The 22,665-nt window shown below is 35.8% G+C and overlaps 1 protein-coding gene across 8 annotated transcripts in view; it reads left to right on the top strand.

Annotated features, from left to right (window-relative positions):
• Positions 1 to 22,665, top strand: part of LOC109676084 (importin-11) — a gene marked incomplete at its 5' end in the record, with an annotated part of 132,332 nt that overhangs the window by 49,176 nt on the left and 60,491 nt on the right. For all 8 annotated transcript variants that reach the window (XR_012444926.1, XR_012444925.1, XM_074064585.1 and 5 more), the window contains 5 exon segments: positions 2,958 to 3,034; positions 7,758 to 7,837; positions 8,307 to 8,387; positions 18,127 to 18,222; positions 18,934 to 19,047. Coding sequence is in view for 6 of the 8 variants with exons in the window: in XM_074064585.1 (XP_073920686.1) it covers positions 2,958 to 3,034; positions 7,758 to 7,837; positions 8,307 to 8,387; positions 18,127 to 18,222; positions 18,934 to 19,047 (448 nt within the window).

Raw genomic sequence — 22,665 nt, 5'->3', positions numbered from 1 at the left:
TAATTAATTTAGTTCTGGGGGTGGAGCCCAGTGGTAATAAAGTGCTTGCTCATTTCTGAAGCCCTGAATGTAATCCCTAGCACTGTAGAAAGGACATAAAAAATTTAGCATTTAAGGTTTTTTTTTTTTTTTTTTAATGCATCACTGCACTTGAACTCAGGACCTTGTGTTCGTTCGTTAGGCAAGTGCTCTACCACTTGAGCCTTATCCCCAGTCCTACTGGTACGTTTTCATGAGCGATATTATCTATTAACTGTATGTAGCAATTTGCTTTCCATTGTTTAAATTCTTTTGCGTTTACATTTTATCTGATGTCAGTATCATCTTATGGTTTATTTTAGATTTGACTTAAGTGTTTAAACTCATCTTTTACATTTTAGCTTGTTTGATGTTTAGTTTTCTGTAAAAAAACAAAGTTTTATACATTTTTTTAGCTTCACCCAAGCTGCTTTAATTCAGTAGAATTATGTCTTACATTTGTCTGATGAATCGAGAATCTGGCTGTTTATATTATCATTTCTCTCTTTTTTTTCGTGGAAGAATACCATTAATTTTTCATTTAACTCTGTTAATTATTAATAACAACAATAACCTTTTTTATTTTTTAACGGTGAGGGCTAGTGCTGTGATTTTGCTTGCCTCACTTCTCTTTCCTCCATCTTTAGTAGCTTCATGTAAAGTTACATACCTTGTCCTTTTATTTTTAAGTAGTTTGAATTCAAGTTTGGTCCTTCTTTTGAATACTGCATGGTTTATCCTGTTAAGGCTAGCCTAGGAAATAAGGTGACAATATGACAAAGTAGGAAGCAAACAACAGGCTTCATGTAAAATCTTCATTGGGACCCATTGACAAGTAGAGTCTTTATTTTGTTTTCTATTTTCTTTATTAACTTAAATTGATTACTACAATGTTGTTGTCACTCATAATATCTGGTAAGCAAGCATCTCTCTTCAGTCCCCACCCCATAAATAACACATTTTTTTTTTTTTTTTTTTTTTTTTGGCAATAGTATGGTTTAGACTGAGAACCTTGCGCTTTCTAGGCAAGCACTCTGCCACTTGAGTCATGTTCTCACCCTTTTGGCGTTAGTTATTTTTTCAGAGTAGGTCTTACAGTTTTGCCAGGGCCCTCGCTGGACTACTTATACACCCTATGTAGCCGGGATGACGAGTACGTACCACCACACCCAGTTCATTTGTTGAGATGGGGGTCTTGCCAATTTTTTGCCCGGGCTGTCCTCCAAGCAAGGTCCTCCTGATCTCTCCCCGCCGCCCCCCCTCCAAGTAGCCAAGGATTACAGGTGTGAGATACTGTGCTCTGCTATAATTTTTATTTTCTTGAAAAAATGTTTGTTTTGTACTTTGCCATTTGTCCTCCAAATTGTTTTATAATCAGTTTGCCTAATTTTCAGGTAAAGCCTTGTAAGTATTTTTATTTAGACTGTCAAATGTGTTTAACAATTTAGAGAGAATTCACATCCTTGTGATGTTGGGTTTTTATATCTATAACTGATAACTTCCTTCCATACAGCATTTTTGTTATATAGAAAGTCATTTGATTTTTGTATACGGATACATTCAGCAGTCTTGCCAAACTCTCAGGAATTTATTTGGTCATGATTTTTTTTCCTTTTCTATAGTCATGTCTTTTAATAATAAGGAACTTCACTTTTTCCTCTCTTACTGATTTTATCTTTTAACTTAACTTGGTATATGAGCGATCCTCCATGTATATCCTCAATAAATGTGTAAGTGGACAAGGCAGTAGGTATTCTTAATGGCTTCCTTCTGTGTTTTGAGAGAATAACTTAGGTGAGTCATCACTCAGTGTATTTCTGTGAGTGGTAGTTTCTTCAGTCAGATTGAGGAGGTTCCTTTCTATTTATGATCAGATGAGAGTTTTTGTACCTGTGTCAGTGTTTTGTTATGGTAGCAAGTAGCTGAGATAAGCACCTTCTAAAGAGAAAAGACTTATTTTGGTTCACAGTTTTGGAGGTTTCAGTCCATGACTGTGTGATCCCATTGCTGTTGGCGTGTGGTGGCACAATCCGTCATGGCAGAGTGTGTGGCAGAGGAAACCTGCTTATTGCTCAGACAGATGTGAAAGAAAGAGGCAGGTACTGCATCCCACATACAGTGCCCTTCGAGGCCAAGTCTGCAGTGACCTAAAACATCCCCGTGGACCCCATCTCTTAAAGGTTTTCACCACCTTCCAAAAGCACTAAGGTCAGGACCAAGCTTTGGCAAGGGGGCCTTGGAGACATTCCAGATCCCACTATAGCAATCCCAGACCTTAGATTTTAAACAGGTTTTTTCCCCTCCTTGCTGCTATTGTGATAGTCATGGGTGTTCTTTTGTCCTTTAACTTCTTTGGGGCTGATGGGAAGAGAGTAGTTATGCTAACTGTATAATTCTGTGATAAACCACTATATCTATGGAGATAGATGGATAGATAGATCAATCGGTTGATCGATCGATAGATGGGTGGATGATATGTTTTATACGGTGGTTGTTTCACATGCTAACACTGTGAAAGCGGCTTGTAATTGACCTTCATAGTACTAAGTTCATATATAGAAAACAATTTATTAACCCAGTGTCTCGTTGAAGGGACACATCAATGACAAGATGAAGAATTTATCAGGAATATCAGAACAACCAAGTAATTTTATCCCTTTTACCAATTCATGATAATCATGCTTGTTATTTAAAATTATGATGTCATTATTATACTTTACTAATAATACTTAAGTATATAGAAATATTATTACACTTTTTTTTGGTACATGGGTTCTTTTGGGTTGAGGCATTTAAAATTTTTTCTCTTAGAAAGGTAATTTTTATAATTTGGTATAATCGCCCTGTTCTTCCTTTTCATGAGACTTTTTAATATTTTAGGTGTGTTAATGGCATTAAGCATATTGAAAGTGATTCAATCATCTGCTTCTCCTTCCTAGGTTAGTAACATTGGAAAACAGCCCATGTATTACACCAGAGTTGCTTCGTATATTCCAGAATATGTCACCACTTCTAGGTATGTATGAAAACATCAACTCACTGATTTTGTTTTTAATGCAACAACAATTTGGGGATATTATAGCTGACTTAAAATTATACCATCATGTTTAGTACTGTCCCTATTATTGACAAATAGTTTGAATAGTGTTTTTATAGTTTCTAGAATTTCCTGTGTATCTTTGGAATCATAATTTCTGTTCATTTAAAATTGAACACATTGCCTTGTGGATAATTTTGTAATAAAAGCATAATATATTCTTAGGAAACTAATTACAGATCTGATAAAGTTTCTGTTTGATAGCGGCTCTGTATGCTATTTAGAAAACTGTATTATAAAACTGATTTTGTATACCATGGCTTTTTCCAGCTTCTTTTACAGATTTTGTGCACTAGTTGCTCAAGAAGAGTTTTGTACATATATCTGTGTCTTTGCTAAAGAACCACTGAAATTAAATGTTAGGAAGTTGTATATATTTTCTAGAGATAGATGCATAGTTCATGTATTACTTATGAATGACCTATAATAATCATGAACCTTAATGACCTCTCTCCCCTCCCCCACGCCCCCCCCCACAGCCCCCTTGTGGTGCTGGGGATGAAAAGTAGGGTCTCTTGCATTTTAGGCAAGTGCTCCTCCAGTGAGTTATAACTGCTGTCCGAATGTGCTATGTACGTACTTGTGAAGTGTTAGGGATTGAACCCAGGATTCTAGTTTGCCAGCCAATTGCTCTACCATTTGAGCCATCTCCCCAAGCCTTTTCACTTTATTTTTCAGACAGGGTCTTGCATTTTTTGCCTGGAGCTGTCTTTGAACTGTGGTCTTCCTACCTCTGCCTCCCAAATAGCTGGGATTATAGACATACACCACTATGCTTGGACTCCCTAAGCAGTCTTTAAGTAATAGTTTTGATGTATGAAACTGGAGAACTGGTTACTATGCTAGGAATGGGCACTTAGTCTCTTTTAGTCTTTTTGGAGCTCTAACTTAGAATCTTTTCCCAACTCTGAACATGTATTCTGATGATAAATAATAATAAAATCAGTGCTTGTCTGTTCCTTATTAGCTACCATTCTCAATTATGTAATAGATTAAAAAACGTTTTTTTGTGCTGCTGGGGATTGACCCTAGGGCCTTGCATATTACTAGGTTCTCCCACTGAGCTACAACCCCGGATTTGCAGTTTCTTTTGTTTTGTTCCGGTTTGTTTTGTTTTTGGTAGATCTTATTTTGGGGGACGGCGTGTACTGGGGTTGAATCAGGGCCTCATTCTTCCTACACAGGCTCTCTACCATTTGAGCTACTCTGCCAGTCCCTTCACTCTGGTTACACAGTTGTTTGTGTGGGAGTTTACCAGTGCAGTTACACATCTAAACTCATATTGTATTTAAGATTTATACACAGTGCAACTTACTGGTCCTCTGATTCATTTTCAGTTTGAATACTTGTTGCCTGAGAACTTGGTACTGAGAAATTTTATCCGAAGCAAAAATACTTCTGAGATATAAAGACATACTGGAAAAGTAGAGCCACCCGTTGAAACTATCAACAAATGTGAACTAAAACACAGTTGTAACTGACTAGAAAACATTTTGTCTCCTCATTTGTTGGATGACCATGCTGGCTAGCTAATGTGATTAGTCCTTTATATTTTCTTTTCTACCCCCCCCACCCAATTCCTTCCTCTTTCTCTGTCTTCCTCCCTCTCCCGCCCTTGCTGTTTTTCTTTCCTCTTTGTTTTCTGTTTTTCTTTCTCCACTCCCCTCCCCTCTTGTCTCTCCTCTTTAACTCCCATCCTTCTGTCTCATCCCACCAAGTTCTGACATTATGGGCATGGGCCACCACACTGAGCCTTCTTGAGTTTATAGGTTTTCCATTCCTCCTTAGAAGAGATGAACTCTCAGATGATAACTAAATTAACTATTTGTTTTCTAATAAAAGCCATGTGCTAGTTTTCATCTACCTTCACCACAAAGAGAAATACTCCCAAAGGTAATGCCCGTGGCAATAGGCTAGTCACTTATTGCTGATGTCCTAGGAAAATTTTTTGTCTTTCAGTCATCAGCGAGAAAGGTGAGGAAACGCCTGTTTTGTTTCCCTTTACTTTCTGGTGACGGCCTTTTTAGGGGATTGGTAGCTGGACATTTAAGCAAAAAAAAAAAAAGCATATTACTAACCCTACTGTAATCATATGACACTATTTTTTAGAGTAGCCGTAGCTACTGTGACTCTAGTATAGTATAGTTTCACCACAGAAAAAAGCTTTTTATAAAGAAAGCTTTATAGTTGATGCATAGCCCTTATCAAATTAATAAGAATGTCCATGCGTTTAAAACAATGTCTGGCATCTAGTCAGCAGTTTATGTTTATTATGTTTATTCCTGCTAATACTGTTAACAACTATTAACATTACTGTTATTTTCAAAGGAAAAATATCCAACTGTCTCTGTAGGATTTGTTACCCAGCCGAATTAAGAGCTGATGCTTCCCACTGTTGATTTTTCAAAACAAAAATATGTATCATTTATTCTGTCCAGTATGATATGTGTATTTGCCTCAATAATATAAAGAAACTACAAATCACATCTATGCATATTTTGTATATCTTAATAGCACTATGACCTTTATTTTTGTTTCAGTATTGTACCACTAATTGATGATGTTTGACACGTAGCCTTTTGCATATGTAGTCTTTGACACGTAGCTTTTTGCCTATGCAGTCTTTCAGATATTTTAAAATTCATGTTAAAATACAACCAGAATGTTTGTTTTCTTCTTTTAAGAGTATAAATCAAAAATAGCACTCAGTTTTGCCATCAGTTAAAACATATTCATAATACATCAGTGATAAGTAGAGGTGAAGCTATTGGCAAGAACATTCCCATTTTAGTTTTAAAATACGTGAAACCCAACCTTATTGAACACTTTAAGATGCTTACATTAATGATTTTTAGGATAAGTAGAAATAGAGACTATAACTAAACGAAATTCTATTGATTTATTTTTATTTTTTGGTGTGGTGGGGGCCTCTGGGATTTAAACTCAGGGCACTGCACTTGCTGGGTAGGCCCTCTATCACTTGAGCCAGTCCACCAGTTCCTATTAGTTCAGTGTTTATGGCTTATTTTTCATTCAAATCTGCTTCATGATGTTAATTTACTTAGTATTGTTATTAATTAAAAGAAGTACATCTGATTGGCTCTTATCAGTTTTCTGAATGCTGAGCTCAATAAATATTCATTGAATAGTAAAAATTTTTCTGCTGGTAATATCCTGTCTGCTTTGGAAGGGGCTAGTTACCTTATACATGTAATTCAATAACTTATTCCTTACCCCTTTATACAGATTTAAAGCAATACGAAAATGAAAATACAAATTAAAAATAGTAATAAAAACAATTAAAAAAAAAACAAAGAGGAGCAGCTTATACAACCTAGTCAGGTTGATACATAGAACTCATAAATACACGGACCGTGACTTAGATACTTGTTGGCCAAGGGTTCAGCACAGAGCACGTTGCAGTATGTGAGAAGAAAAAGTGAATCGCTTAAGTTAGAGGTTTTCGTTCTTGGGTCTGTAGACATTTTGGACCTTTGTTGTAAGGTGCTTTCCTGTGCTTTGTGGGGTGTTTAATTGTGTGGCTTCTTTAATATCAGTATTGACTATAAATGGAAATTCACATCTGATTTGCATATCTATTTAGTTTTTTAAGAATACAAGAGCAAAGCCAATATATTTTGCCAGAAAAAAGTTTTTTTAATCTGTTTTATTGCAAGTGAAAAGAATTTCTAAGCTACTCTCAACAAGGAGTTTCAGGTTTTAGACATAGATGACCTTTTGATGTGTTCTGATCTGTATAATATATAATCTGTTTTGTGTTGTATCATATTGCCGTATGAGCCATGAAATGAGATGTGTAAAATTGCATTGCATCAGTGTCGGTCCCACTTAACTTGAACACTGGCTTCTTCTTGGAACTTGAGAAGGAATAGCTGACAGATACTCTTTTTCTTATGCTATTCTGGTAATGACATACTTAAGAACATTTTTCTGTGCGTGTGTGTGTGCGTGTGCGTGTGTGTGCGTATGTGCGTGTGTGTGTGTGTGTATAGGTTTTTATGAGATGGAAGAGTTATTTGAAACACAAATCCCAAGGACTGAGAATGTTTAAACGTGGTACAATTTTGGAGGGCCTTAAAGAGACTGTTTTTCATAGTAAGATAGCACGTGTAGTGCCAGTGCAATCACACACAGTAAATTGTCGTTGAGTGAACACATCTATGCGGGTGGCAGAAAAATATAATGATGAAATGGTTCAGTCACATGTTTTTTGCCCTATTAGCACTAAAAACTTACTTTGAAATGCAAACTTGGGTGAAATGGTTATCTAGGTATTTTTTGGAATGGAAAAAAAGGGAGGGGCTTGATGTCTTTTTCCTAAGTTGTTTTAACTAGTGAAAGATAAATGGGATAGTGTTAGGTTACAGTTTTTAGGTAGATATTCATAGGTAATTATAATCTAAATAGGTCTCAGAAAAGGTTTGTAAAGCAAGGTATGACTGGGTGTGGTGGCGTACATGTATAATTCCAGCAGTTGGGAGGCCAAGGCAGGAGGATTCCCCAGTTTGAGGACAGCCTGGGCTACATGGCAAAATCTTATCAAAGGAAGGAAACAAAGAATGAATTTTGAACAGTGAATGAATTTGTCCTTTTTAAAAAAGCAAAATTATTGTTTTGACAGAACTAAGTTCAGAAAATCTCAGAACCTGCTTTAAGATCATCAATGGTTATATATTTTTATCATCAACAGAGTTTTTACAGGTATGTTGGAGTTGTTTTTGCATTGTGAGAAATCACGTAGTTATTTTAGTTTTTGTTTGAAATCGGAAGATGTCTTTTTAAAATTTTAAGATTGGGCTGTTACTTTAAGTGTGTGTGTGTGTGTGTGTGTGTGTGTGTGTACGCACAAGAACTTTATTGTGAGCATCCCCCACTGCAGGGAAGATGTGATGAGCATGCAATCCCATTGTTATTTAATACAGAAAATGACTATGTAAATACATATATTCTTACAGTCCCATAAAATCCAATATATCAGTAACTCTTATTTTTATTAGATAGAGTCTGTTTCCTTAACTCTTCCTAAGAATTCTAATTGAAACTGTTTGCCTAGATCTTCAGTATATACTTATCGTGTAGAATATAGTAAGTCCGAAATTAGGCTTTTTATACTTTTTTGATATTACAGATTTAATTCTTATCTGTACATTGTCTTTTGATTGACTTTCAGACATATGCAGTAGGTCTTTGTCAGTCCTTCTGTGAGCTGTTACAGGAAATTACTACAGAAGGTCAAATTCAAGTGCTCAAGGTATTGTCATCTTTTTATGATCAACAAATGATTAAAAACCCACTGGTGAAATTGAATATCTTTGAGTTTTTTGTAGAGAGGGACCTTCCTTTTGGGCTGATGGTTGGCGAAGAGAAGAGTTGATACAGTTCTGGAGAATATGTAGTTTTAGCAGCGTTCAATTGGCTTAATACCTCTGCACCAGAGTTTTCAAATTTGAATGTGCATACGCATTCTTGTTAGAATGCAGTTCTGGATTTCTAACAAAGTCTCACCTGGTTGGAATCTTTCCTGTCCTGATGCCTCACTTTATAGCAAGGGTTTAAAAACTTTTTTAACAAATTGTCTCCAAACTAGTGACATCTGAAACTTCATCTGCCTATAATTAAAAACCAACAGCCTATAGTTTTACAGTATCTTTTTGTATTATATCTATAAGTTAATGATAGAAGTTGTATTATATGCATATAATAATTTACATACAATTATAAATGTATATTTGAATATAAAAATATATTATTACCTCTATATGTATATACATATATATATATATATATATATATATATATATATATATATATATATTATGTATGGGCTTTGTCAGGCATAGTTGTTAAATTTCTAATTTCTTAGTTTTTGTGGTGCGGTGCTGGGGCTTGAACTTAGGGCCCACACCTTGAGCCACTCCAGCAGCACTTTTTTTTGCGATGTGTTTTTTTCAAGATATGTTCTCTCAAACTGTTTGCCCCGGCTGGCTTCGAACTGCGGTCCTCCTTGATTTCTGCCTCCTGAGTAGCTGGGATTACAGGCATGAGCCACCAGTGCTCGACTTAGTTGTGTTATGATTCAGATAAACGAATTGAATTCTGGTTCAGCTAAATGTTACTGTCATAACAAACTTACATTTCTAATGTGAAAACTGTAATTATCTCAGATCCTCGAAATTGATTTTCTACCAGTAAAATGAAAAGGTGGTTACAAGAACAAGTTCATATAAAAAATGTTATTTGAGTAACAGTAACTTTTTGGGAAACCCAAAGTATACTTTGGGGAGTAAGTGGGTATAAGTTTGTGCATTCGGTAGAAGCCTTTTTTCATATTAAGCAATACAATAGGTGTTAATGCAACTAAAGAGTAGTCATTAATCAGCAAGTCATTAACTTGCTCTGGTGTGTCAGATTTAATGTGCTGTTTTCAAAGACATAAACACATGGAACATATAATAATAAATATTCATGAACATGCATGTGATTGGTCAGACTTTTACACTGGTTGTATTTGATACTGTCTGCTGATTTTCCAGTCATTTGCCCAGTGGCTCAGGCCCTTTTCCTATAAAGGATTCGATAGTAAATATTTAATGTCTGTGGGCCATTATAGTCTTTGCCTCAACTATTCAGCATTACCACTATAGTATGAAATACTAATATTGGAGAAAATTGTCATGCCATTTTGTTGTTCTCTGTATAGACTTTTAAGTCTTCCTCTTACTAGACTCTTCTACTAGCCTATAAGTTTCTCCATGATCCAGAGTGCAGGTAATGTGTCCTCAGTTGTCTGTGAATAAATACGTAGTAATTTGAAAGGCAGGGAACCCATAGTTTTTATGTTAAAGGTTGTACTTCCCGTAGAAATGCCATATGAAGCATACTGATACCTTTATTTGCTAGTCTCTCCTTGCCCTGTGTCTTGGCTTGCACTCCCAGCTCTGCTGCTTATAAAAGTTCTTGAGTGTATTCTGGGCTTTTTTAGTCCCCTCATTTATTATACAAAGGAGTTCTGTTTAATGATCTTTAAGAATCTGTGACTATGCAATATTTGATATCCTCTGTGTTAATTACATTCCATATATTTAAGTAATTTAAAAAAATGTTATTTCTCCCGTTCAAACACTTTCCAGACCAAATTTGAATAGAACCTTTTTTTTTTTAATAAAAAGTGTTCCTGTGCTTTTACTAGTAAAGATGACTTATTGTGAATTATTTATAGTAGGCATTCTGAAACTTCCATCAAACAGGGGGCAGTGATGTTCTGAGAAGAATAATTTGCTTCTTTCTTGCTACTTGCTTTTATTTGTACTCTCACAAAATGGAGGGAATATAAACGTAGCAGGTAAGACTATGAACTGAAGCGAGATGCCAGGTTAGAAGACTGGCTTGGCTACTTCATACCTGTGTAATGTGAGCGTGCTATTCTCCTTCTCACTTTCCATCTGTAAAAAAAAGATCTAAACTTTACCAACTTACTAGGGTTGATATGAGGACCATTTGACACATAACAAAGTAATTAGCATGTAATAAGCTAAGAGTTGGCTGTTTTTATCTAATTAATCTATCTATCTCATTTTACAGGGTACCTTTGGGAGAAACAGGCCTATACCTTGTAGACGAATTTATTTGGTTTCTAGATCTTTGGCTGTAGGAAAACAAACTGAACTAAGTTGTTCTAACTCCTACACTGTTTCTTCTAAATAAGTACTTTTAAAAAATTAAACAGGCTATTTATAAGATGGCAGTCTATCGTTATCATGAACTAGGTATCTCACTTGGCTCTTTTTTCCAGTTTTTAAAATTAGAATGCATTTCTAGTACTAGGACGCATTGTGATAATTCCATAGATGCACACTGTACACTTTGCATAAGATTACCCCCTTTATATTCCCTTAGTCCCTTCTCCCCTTTTTTCAGTGTTTCATTATGCCGTTTTCGTATGTGTGTGTATATACGTAAAACACACTTGCTCTTCTTCACCCCGCCAGTATCCTCTCCTTCCGCCCCCCTTCTGCTGATCCACTCCCCCATTCATCCTTTCACAATCAAGTCCCATGATGATGATGATGATGATGATTGATGATGATTTAGCTAGGTAAAATTAATTATATTTATTTCTTGCTCTTCACAATAATATTTTTTTGAAGAAAGTTATTATGGAAAATTCCAAACTTACATACTATACCCTATCCTTATAATTTTAGTGTCAAAAAACTGTTTCTTTTCCCATTTTTCTTTGAAGTGAAAAGAGTGATGTCATGTATCTCCCTCAGTTGTATCTAACTTTTTTGGGTTGAATGATTCAGGACAGATCGGTCACCATCCAAATACGTAATAACGTATTTGTAACATTTAACTCGGCTTGCAGATTTAGTTAGTTTCTCTGTAAGCATGCCAGCAGTAGATCATTAACAGGATACAGCTATTTCGTTTAAAAATTGAGGATCTGATGTGTTTGAGGCAGTATTTTTGTATAAACATTCACATGTTCAAATTGATATCTCAGAAAATGGATTTTATTATTTAATCAATGGATGTTGAATACTAGGAATTCTAGTTACTGTGAGTAAATTTCTTGTGCTTTTATATAAAGGAATATTTTAGGGCAATGGTCCTTTTGCTTTATGACTATATTCGAAGGCTGAGACAATTGTCAAAGTTTTAGGTGTTTTCCTGCTCTCCGAATTCTAGTGTGATTTAATAGTTTGTAATATTAGCTCATAGTTTTCATTTTCAATATTGCTCAGATGCTGTTTTGCAATACAGTATGGTATATAGCATTCTTAGTATATGTTTGACTGACTGTCACTATTACACCAATTCCTGACAGCTCCTGCAAGTAAATTCTTTGTTCTTTGAGATAAAAAAGAAATTACAGTGTTAGGAAAATTGAATGGAGTGATCAGTATGCCTGCCTTAGGACCATTTTTTTGTTTTGGAACAAAAAAAACCCCTGCTTTATTCTGTAACTTGGAACAAGTTATCTAAATGAATACAATTGTATTCTAAAAATACTCGAATTTAAATTGTCAACACTAATTTGAAATATTTTCGTGTATACATCCTTATACATACTACTTTAAGTTCTCATTTCTCTCATGGTCATACAAACATTCATTGTTAAGCCAAGTTCCTTTCATTGGCTGTGATGAATGGCTTTCAATAACACAAATATATAGATATGTGTATGTAGTTACCTATATGGAGATATCTACATATATATATCTATATATATTGGCAACACAAAGATGGGTTTTATTTGTAAGCAAGGAGTTGGGTATTCTTTTATACTTTATTTTTATTTGTACTGACTGGAGGTTCATTGTGACATTTAAAAGATTTCTTACAATTTATCGTAGTTGAATTTATCCCAACAAATATTTTTAAGGTCTAATTTGTTCTGTGGTAATAGTAATAACTAATACCATCATTTATTACATGCTACATGTTTTTAAGCTCATTAATAACGTGTAGAGCTCATTTACTACTCATAATAAATATAATAGTCCTGTTCTTTTGCCCATTTTTATAGATGAGAAATTAAATGACAAAGAGGTAAGTGATTTGTCCAAGGTCACACAGATAGTAAGTTTTGAAACTATGACATAAACGTAGGTATTGTGACTTTAGCATCCAGGTTATACTTTGCAGTGTAACCTACATGAAGAAAATTTTTGTATGTTTGGCACAAGCAAAATACCTCTTTTTTGCTGGTGTTTAAAAACACAATCTTGTTCAAGGTACATCCTGTGCATGTGTGGAATTATCACAGTGAAATTCCCCTATATTGTTAATGTATGATAATTCCAAAATAAAGTAAAATAACTAAAAAACAACCTATTGCAGGTGTGTTCAGAAAAGGGATGAACAAACTAAAGTACAAAAAGTTCTATATGTCATGACACAATGCTGATAAAAAAATTAATAACAACTGATTAGGTAGCATATTCAACCCTACAATGGATTACTATTAAAAAGGAATGATCTCTAAGTACAGCTTTAGAGTGATTTTGAGAGTACAAATAAAGACCGGTACTTAATGTTTTCTTTTCTTTTCTTTTTTTGGTGTCCGTGGGGTTCGAACTCAGGACCTCGTGCTTGGTAGGCAGGCAGTCTACCACTTGAGCTGTACGTTTAGTTACTTTTCAGGTAGGGTCTTAATGTTTCTGTCCTGGGCCGCCTTAAGACCGATGAACCTCGTTCTTACATTCTCCTGTGTAACTGGGATCACAGGCACTTGGAGCACTGCCCAGCTTCTTGATTGCCCTCTGTGTCCAATCCCCAAGATTGCAATATATTTAAGAGAAAATAATAAAGACAAAGAAAATGAGCTTTTAAAGAATAAGTCAGATTATAACATTTGAACTTAACTATATGCTATTATGGCAGGCTTATGAAAAAAATATTTCAAGATACTTAATATGTAGTGTTTTACTTGTACATCCCTGATAGAACAGAGCAGTATAACCAAAAGAAAAAGAGAAATTTAACTGAGCTTACTAGTATGCTATTGTGATTATAAATATTGGTATTGTTATTATGAAATTCATGTATTTGTATACTGTGGATATATATGGTAGCTAGAAACGAGATGAATAGACTCTGGGATTTTTTCATTTTAAGAGAAGTAATACACAACTATTCCATAGGTATTTCCCACAGGCATCTCACATTCAACATGTCAAAACTAGTAACAAGGCAAGATCTCTAGCTTTGAGCCACTGTTTAAATTATTATTATTATTTTTTTTTTTTTGATGGAAGTAGGATTTGAAGTCAAAGCCTCATCCTTGCTAGGCAGGTGCTCTTGATTCCTCCCCTCTCCTCCACTCCCCTTCCCACTTTTTAAGTTTTATGATTGAAGTCATTCATATTCACATATGTGAATAAAATAATGAAACCCATTGTTTTAAAAAGGGAGAGGGAAGATAAAGAGTAATAGAGATGGTGAATTTGATCAAAGTACATCGTGAGTGTGTGGAAATATCACAATGAAACCCTTGTACAATTAATGTATGCTAATGAAAAAGAAAAAACAAAACACTGAAAAAGCAATAGCAATTACCTTTTTGGTATAAAATTTTTATATACACTGAGTTCTGTGACAAATGTGTCAGTTCAGTATGTTCAGACACATCAGGCAGTCTGTTACTTTAACTTTTTTTCTTTTTTGTAGAAGTCCCTTTCAAAACCATGTTGATCCCGCCCCCAGTCCCTAGTCTCCAAGTTATGGCTTTTCTTACCCCTAATATTCTGAAATTTTATAATGTTTTGCCTTGATGTGGCTTATTTTATTTTAATTCATTATGTCTGAGATTGATGGGCCCTTTTCAGTTTTACAAGTAATCTCTTAGTTTCTTTATAGAAAATTCTCTTGTCTTCCTTTAGAGTAGGGATCAGTTGTGCAGATGGGAAGATTTGGAAATACCTAGCACTTGGATTTCTTTTAATTTTTTTTAGAACCAGATTATTTTATTGTCAGCAGAGGTTTAAACAAATACTGAAAAAAACCAATTTCTCAGGTGCTAAAACTATTTATCTGGACAGTGTTAAAATAATTTTAATTGGAAAAAATGCTAAGAACCGCACAAAGATTCCACTTATAAATCCCCCAGTGTATATGTCACGAGTGTTTGCACTCCCCCCAACCCTGTCACACACTGAGAACAGTTTGGGGAAGACTTTGTAGATGTTTGCCTAAGTTTACAGACATAATTGTGGATGTGAGTGTGTGTGTATGTGTGTGTGTGTGTATGTTCTGATATATATGTACAAAACTTAAAATACACAGGTTAGAACACATTGTCTTTTCTGTTGCTAAGAAACAAACTGGGTACCTTATAAAGAGGAAAGGTTTTCTTTGGCCCATGTTTCTGAGTCAAGGTACAGGGGCAACATCTTGTGATGGTCTTCTTGCTGGCAGAGTCCCTACACAACACAGGGTGTCTGTCACATGGCAAGAGACAGGGAGCTCTAAAGACCCAGCCATGTGGCTTTTACATTAGACTCACTCTCAGAAAAACCCCATTAACCTATTAATCATATTAATAGATGAATCCGTTCATGAAGAGCCCTAATCACCTCTTAGAGGTTCTACCTCGTCTCAGCTGCTACTAATCTCATAATAGGGATTAGATTTCCACATAATATTTGGAGGGCAAAAAGTATATGAGACCATAACACATATACCTATCTCATCCTTTTTTTTCTTTTTGCGGTACTGCGGTTTGAACTCGGACCCTACACCTTGAGCCACCATAACAGCCCTTTTTTGTGATGGAATTTTTTCAAGATAGGGTCTCTCGAACTATTTGCCCAAACCTCGATCCTTCTGATCTCTGCCTGCTGAGCAGCTAGGATTACAGGCGTGAGCCACTGGTGCCAGAGCCTATCTCATTTTTTTTTTTATTGGTTGAACAGTGCTGATCATCTCCTAAATAAATTTGGTAATTCATTGTGTTTATTGCGTTTCCTATCCTATAACAGGTTTCCTCTGGCAAGAATTTTTTTTCTTTTTTTTTCTTTTTGTGCTTGGGGTACATTGTGGCATTCACAGATGTTCTTACAATATATCAAATATATCATACTTGAATTCAGCCCCTCCATCATTCTCCTTTAATTCCCCCTATTCCATTCCTGGAATAGTTTCGACAGGTCTCATGTTTCCATTTACATACATGTGTACACAGTATTTGCACTATATTCACCCTCCTACACCCTTTCCCCACAATGTTCCCCCTCCTTTTGGTACCAGCCCTCCCAGACAGGACCTGTTCTACCCTCTTTTTCTTTGATTTTGTGAAAGGAAAAAAAAAATGACATTTTTGTTTGTTTAATATAGCTATAACAGGGAGTTTCTTTGTGACATATCCGTGTATAAATGTATTATAACCCGAATTGGTTCATCTGCTCTATTTTTCTTTCTACTTTTTAGTCCCCTGCTTATGGTGATTTCAATAGGTTTAAAAATTCTGTACTTTTGTATAGAGAGAACATCAACCGTATTCACTTTATTATCTTCTTTCTTTTACCCTCCCTCTGTCGTATATGACCTCCCCTCAGGGAGACCTGTTTTTTATAATGTTGCTGTATTTGTGTTAGGTCTGTCTATCACATATGAGAGAAAACATGTGGCTTTTGGCCTTCTGAGCCTGACTAACATCACTTTCGATGATGTTAGATCATATGGCAGTTCTATTTTTAATTTTTTGAGGAGCCTCCACACTGTTTTCCAGAGTGACTGTACTAATTTACATTCCCACCAGCAATGTATGAGGGTTCCTTCCCCTCTCCTCCCCCCGCCAATCCTCACCAACTTTTGTTGTTGTTTATGTTCTTGCTGGTAGCCATTCTAACAGGAGTGGGGTGGAATCTTAACGTGGTTTTGATTGGTTTCTTAAGTATACTTTTAACAAGTCTTCCTTTTTTCTTCCCCTTTTGTTATTTTCAGTCTTTATTTTCTCCTTGTTTTTAGTTTCCCCTTCTCTTTTTTTGAAGGGGTATGGTTCTGCTATTTCCCATGCTTTTTTTTAATGGGGAGAGGATATATGAGATGAATCTGGTTGCTTCCCAGCTTTTCCATTGCCAGCATAGGATTCACTCTCTCTGATGAGTCACTTCCCTCTTTAACATCTTTCCCACTTCCATCTTTCATTCCCTTTGTCTTTTTGAAATTCCCTTCGTATCGTCCTGGCCCAGAAATCCAAGTGCTGTAATCTTAGTGGAGTTTCAAGAGGGAGTGAAGTTAAATTTATTTTAATAACCAGCAGGTGGCCTTACTTTTCAGCCACAGATAGACTGTCTGCTGAGATGTACCTCTGAGACTCAGTCTACAGCCTGTCTGCCTGTTCTCCATGTTTACATCTTTTCTTCTTAGTTCTCTCTTTTTTTTTCTTTTTTTTGGACACCTGTGTCTCTTAGTCCCTGTGGTTCAAAGCACAGTGCTTGGACCACAGACAAAGATTGTGTATATTTAACCTTTTTTGCCTGGTGGCCATTTCCTTCACTTCTTGCTCTAAATTAGAGACTTTTGCCAACCAACCAGGTGTGCTATTTGTTCACCTTGAGAATGTTTTGATATTCAGAGAGGCATCTTTGAGTGTCTTAGTGTTTGGAGCACACTGTTGTCACATAATGAGCAGAGACTGGAGTTTCTGCAAGCTTTTCGGTACGTGGAATGGTTGTGTCTGGTAGACAGGGAATCCTGGGGTGTTTTGTTGGAATCCTGAGGCTAGACCCTGCCCTTGGTCCTCTCAGATGGTGTCTGTTTTCTTTTCCACCTCTCAAGCCCTTCGTCTGGAAGCATAAGATAAATGGCCTTGTGGGTCCTCATTTTCCAACAGTTTTATTCTTCACTCTGTACAAAAATAAAACAAAAACCAACAAAAGGAAAAATCCCACTGCACTTTGAATTTCATGCTTACCCATCTGTTTATATAGAGAGACCAGCTCACCAATATAAAAATAATCTCTTTTTCACTTTTTCTTATGTCATAGTCAATACACATGACTAATAATCTGTATAACTATGATTTATAATTTAATAAATATGCATTTCATTCAATTAATTGATAAACTTATTTGTAGACTTATTTTTGGACACTGAATATTGGTGTTATAATTTGCCTTCTCCCTATTAAAAGGTGCTTTAAAAATGCCTTTCGCTGCTTGTATACGTGCAACATTTTCTAAGGATTATTTGTTTATAGTGCAGCATGCTTAGTCATGTTACCACCATGTGATTAAATATAATTCTGTGCAAGTTGTTTAGCTGTATTTAGATATCGTATACTTTATCACACTGCAATTCTTAATACATTATTTTTGAAAACTGTGTCCCGTGCTAGGATTTTTTCATGCCTTATGAACTTGTGTATGTTCTTAAGTGTGTTGTGTCATCCTTAATTTAGTACACTGCTTTCGTACCCGTGTTTTACATGAAGCAATGACTTGCTGTATTGAATATCACCAGTGTATCTTTCTGGTTTTTAGGTTGTGGAAAATGCCCTTAAAGTCAATCCAGTATTAGGCCCACAAATGTTTCAACCAATTTTACCCTGTGTTTTCAGTGGTATTATGGAAGGAGAGGTGAGTTTTTCTCTTAAGCTCCTAAGGTTCTATTTTTAATTATTTTCCTTCATTGGAAAATAGTTTCTTCCTCATTGATACATGTGAAAAAGGAAGCTTTTCTTACCATTCGGATCATGTTAAATTATGTAAATTTTTAGGATACTTGTACACGTTTGACTTTCCTTCTGCACACACAAAAGTATAGAGTTCCTTTTTATATCTCATGTCTTTTACTCATACGCATGTGCATTTATAGACTTGTGATTTGTGGTAAAGCTTAGTGACTTCGTTCCAGTACCTGATTGCTGAGTGTACAGGGGAGTGGGGGTGGGTGGGGAGGGGGGCGCAATATAGTATTCTTGTGGACTGAATGTATGCAACCATGGCCAGTGGCTGTTTTCTACATCAGCTCTTAAGTAGATCCATGCAACTATGTATGTTAGGAGTAGTTAGAGTGATGTAAATATGCCACTGATGCATACACTTCCTTTCTCTTTATTGCTTATGTACACATGCAGTCCATATATAATCCACATAAATATATATGAACCAATGATCCACGCCTTACATGTATTTAGTAATTTGGCTAGAACTCAAACAATTGACAGTTCCTTCTAAAGAGAAGCAACATGAAGGAGAATGTTTTCATAATTCTGTTATTACTATATGAGTGTAGATTGTACTTGTATCTTAACACAATTTCACATGTGGTGTATTTTAATTGTACAGAGGTATCCTGAAGTGATGTCTACGTATCTTGGAGTTATCGGTCGAGTCCTGCTACAAAATGCTAGTTTCTTTTCTTCGCTTCTGAATGAGATGGCACATAAGTTTAATCAGGAGGTAAGAATCCACATGTTTAAGTTTAAAGAAATCTTTTAACACTGTGGTTGGGAAAATATATTTAAATTAGAAATAGTTGATGAAATAATGAGTCTTTACAAAAATTCTTTTGATGCATTTAAGGGTTTACATAATTTAGGTTGACCTGTTAGTAGGGATAGAAGAAAGAGGATTCTGTAAACCATAGTTGCAAATCTTCTTTTCTTTCTTGTTCTTCTTCCTCTTCCTCCTCCTCCTCTTCCATTTTCTCTTTTGCTCTCTTTTGTTTTTTCCTTTTTAAAATCTTTTTGTTTGTTTTGTTTTTGCTTTTTGACACAGGATCTTACTGTGTAGCGCAGGCCAGGCTTAAATTCTCAAGCTTCCTGCCTCTGGAGTGCTAGGATTATCGTTGTAATATTGAATATGATACTCAAATAGGCTTTCATATTTTCGTCCATTAATCTGCTAAGATTCATAAGATATAGAAAGTAAAATATTATTTGATTTATCTAGAGTGGAGACAATTTATGGAATCTTTCAATTTATTACCAAAACAAATACAACTAATTCTGGGAAATCCACAGTAAGCATGTATCAGGATTACAATGTGTATAGTTCTTATGGAACGTGAGTATTTAAATTAGGGATACCTTCCTTTGTTTTAACGAATAGCTAGGAGAATTCTTTTCATTATTTATTAATTTTAACTGCAATGATGTTAGATAGTTAAAAGAGTTTAATCAATTGTGTTTAGCAGATATTTTGAGTGATTCTAGTAATAGCAGTATACTCAATAATATAAATTTCATGTACTTTGCATGCATTATTTTAAATCTTTACAAAAATCCAGTGAGATACTAGTGTTTTTATTCCCATCTCATATGTGAGATATTTAGAGAGATTTGAGATTCAGTGACTTGGCTCAAGTTCATATGGGTCCTAAATAGTGGAGTTGGTACTCAAACCCTAGCAACCTAACTTCTGAGCCCAATACACCAGGGAACACATTTCACTGTCTCCCACCAGTCCTGGAACAGGCAGTTGTCCACTAGCCACTGGAGACACTTGATTTGACTAGCTCGTACTACTCTTTTAAGCGCAGAAATAATTTAAAAGGCAGTTTCATAATATTGTAAGCACTATGTTAGAGATGTGTCCAGTGTGCTCTGAAAACAAAGAAAAGCTGTCTACCACACTAACAAGGCTTTTTTGTGTTTTGGTGGTGGTGTGGCTTGCATTCAGGGTCGGGGACATGCCAGGCAAGTGCTTTCCAAGTTGACCCATGCTCCCTGACCCCAGGCATTTTTAATTATAGAACATACATTGCCATGTAGGTCCATGTCAGTATTGGGTCTGGTTAAATCTGAATGCTTTATTTATTAAATGACTTAAATGTAATTTACCCATTAATATTTCTGTTTGGGTTACTGTTAGCTTTAAAATACTATGTCATAATGTATTGAAATAATATTTCCTCTTGGGCAATTAAAATAGCCTAGCCTGGCTTATCATGTAATTCAAGTACTACATAAGGGCCGCTCCATTCACGCCTTAATAACTTTGAAGGCAGACAGATTTTAACATTTGAGTGACTTTGAGGATCACTACTGAGATCATTTACTAACTCACTGTTCTTTGCCCTAAACTTCCTCCCTCGCATGTTTTATTTTTGCTTTCTTTGCTCTCCTAATCTTAGACTTTTCTCTCCTTTTTAACTCAAATTGGTTTTGATTATTTACTTTGTAAATTTTAAAATTTTTTCTTTAATAAAGCTTCTTCCTGGGGGGGCTTAATCTTACCAGTTAGATTCATCAGATGTCCAGTCCATTCTAACATCTCTTGGCGCATAAGGATCGTGTCCCTTTGAGGGTCTTGGTTCTCTGCTCACTCGCTTACATCCCATTCAGACCCTTGCCCTCACTAGTTTGTGTTATATTCCCTCATTGTATTATCTAAGCACCGTGATCTTTACTGACTCTACCTCCGTGATATCAACTCTGGGCTGGTCATCAGCTCTGTCCTTAATTCGGAATATGAAATGTGCTCTTGTCCTCTTCTTTCATTTTAGCAAATGATTTGTTTGTACAGAGAGCCAGTAATAGAAATGTAAGGGAAATAATTTTATGCCTCCATCTTTAGGCTACTGGAGAAATTCAAATCCTGCCAAAGCTATTTCCCCTTCCTTCTGTTCCCACTATTTTATTGCTCCTGAGTTCATATTGCGTGGTGCTAGTGGCAAAAATGTGTTAATTTCTAGGCCGCTGCGCTCTTGTTCTGGATTAGCCGTTTGGTCTTCCAGATTGGACAGGTGGTTTCATGCCACATTCAACAAAGTTTGATAAGTTCTGAGTACGTTCCCTACCTTGGCCATACTCCAAAGTATAAGCGAAAAGAACTCTTAGTTCTCCCTTCTCTACCTTACTTTTTAGTCTCTGAGTGTACCTTTTATCATTCTCTTCATTTGCTGCTAGATTCATATTAAGTCAACTAGAACATTATACCAAGGCTCAGTGTACTGGAGAGTTTTTTGTTTGTTTCTTTGTCTGTTTTTGCACAACTGTGGAATGAAATCAGGGCCTCCCACTTAATAGTCAGGTGCTCTGCCAGTTGAAACACGCCTCCAGTCCTTTTTTGTTTAGTTATTTTCCAGTTAGAGTGTCAAGGTTTTTTTTGTTTTTTTTAATCTCAAGGCCATCCTCAGATCGCGATCCTCCTACCTTCCACCTCCCAGGTTGCTAGAATTACTGACGCATGTCACCACACTTGGCTTTTTTTTGATTGAGATGGGGGTCCGGCTGACTTTTGCTTGGGCTAGCCTTGAACCATGATCCCTGCCTCAAAAAAAAAAAAAAAAAAGGTAACTGGGATTATAGGGGTGAGCCACTGAGCACTGCCTGTATTGTAGTTTTGTGTAAGGATGGTCATGCCGGTTATTAAATGTAGGCATAAGTTCTGCTAATTAACAAACAATGTAAAAATAACCTTGCTAAGTGCTACGATTAATAGCATCAATTCTTCTATTAACAGTCATTTCAATTAAGTGCTGTAAAGAAATATTTTGTACAATGTAGAAATTCTATCAATTATAACTTGTAACTTAACATATCTTCTGATAGGCTGAAGAGTTTATAAACAGTCTGGAATACCTGTTTAAATACAGGAGTCCGTGCAAACTAAAATAATTTTTATTTCTAGAATGAGACAGCATTTATTATTTCAGCACAACCGCGGTGGTTGATTATTGCTAGTGATGTAAAGTTTGGACACAGAGGTGCTCAAGAGTTGAAACATTAAAAGTTGAAGGTTCTAAGTATATTTCATCAGAGTTTCAGCCAGTCATGGTCTAGTTAAGTTCCTGGCAAGAGTAAAGAATTTTTGCAAAATCACAACATGAATTCACAATGGACAGTTAAGTATCTCACCCAGTGTTCTGGAATTCAGAATGGAGCTTGTGGCATGAGCGTGTCTCCAGATTTTCATCTGTAAATGATCTGGTTTTAACTTGTTCTTTAAGCTTCCTTCCCCTGTTCCTGATGTGTTGAATTAGAGCTCCCTTGATGTCATTTTTCCAGATGCTATGCCTTTGGCCCTCTTCAGAAGTGGAGAAGAGGACCAAGAGGTTCTGATTTCTCCTTTATA

Source organism: Castor canadensis, unplaced genomic scaffold, assembly GCF_047511655.1.
Source record: "Castor canadensis unplaced genomic scaffold, mCasCan1.hap1v2 HAP1_SCAFFOLD_114, whole genome shotgun sequence".
NCBI classification, from domain to species: domain Eukaryota; kingdom Metazoa; phylum Chordata; class Mammalia; order Rodentia; family Castoridae; genus Castor; species Castor canadensis.
Note: the sequence above shows the minus strand (reverse complement) of the source record. Positions and strands in the feature narration are given on the sequence as shown.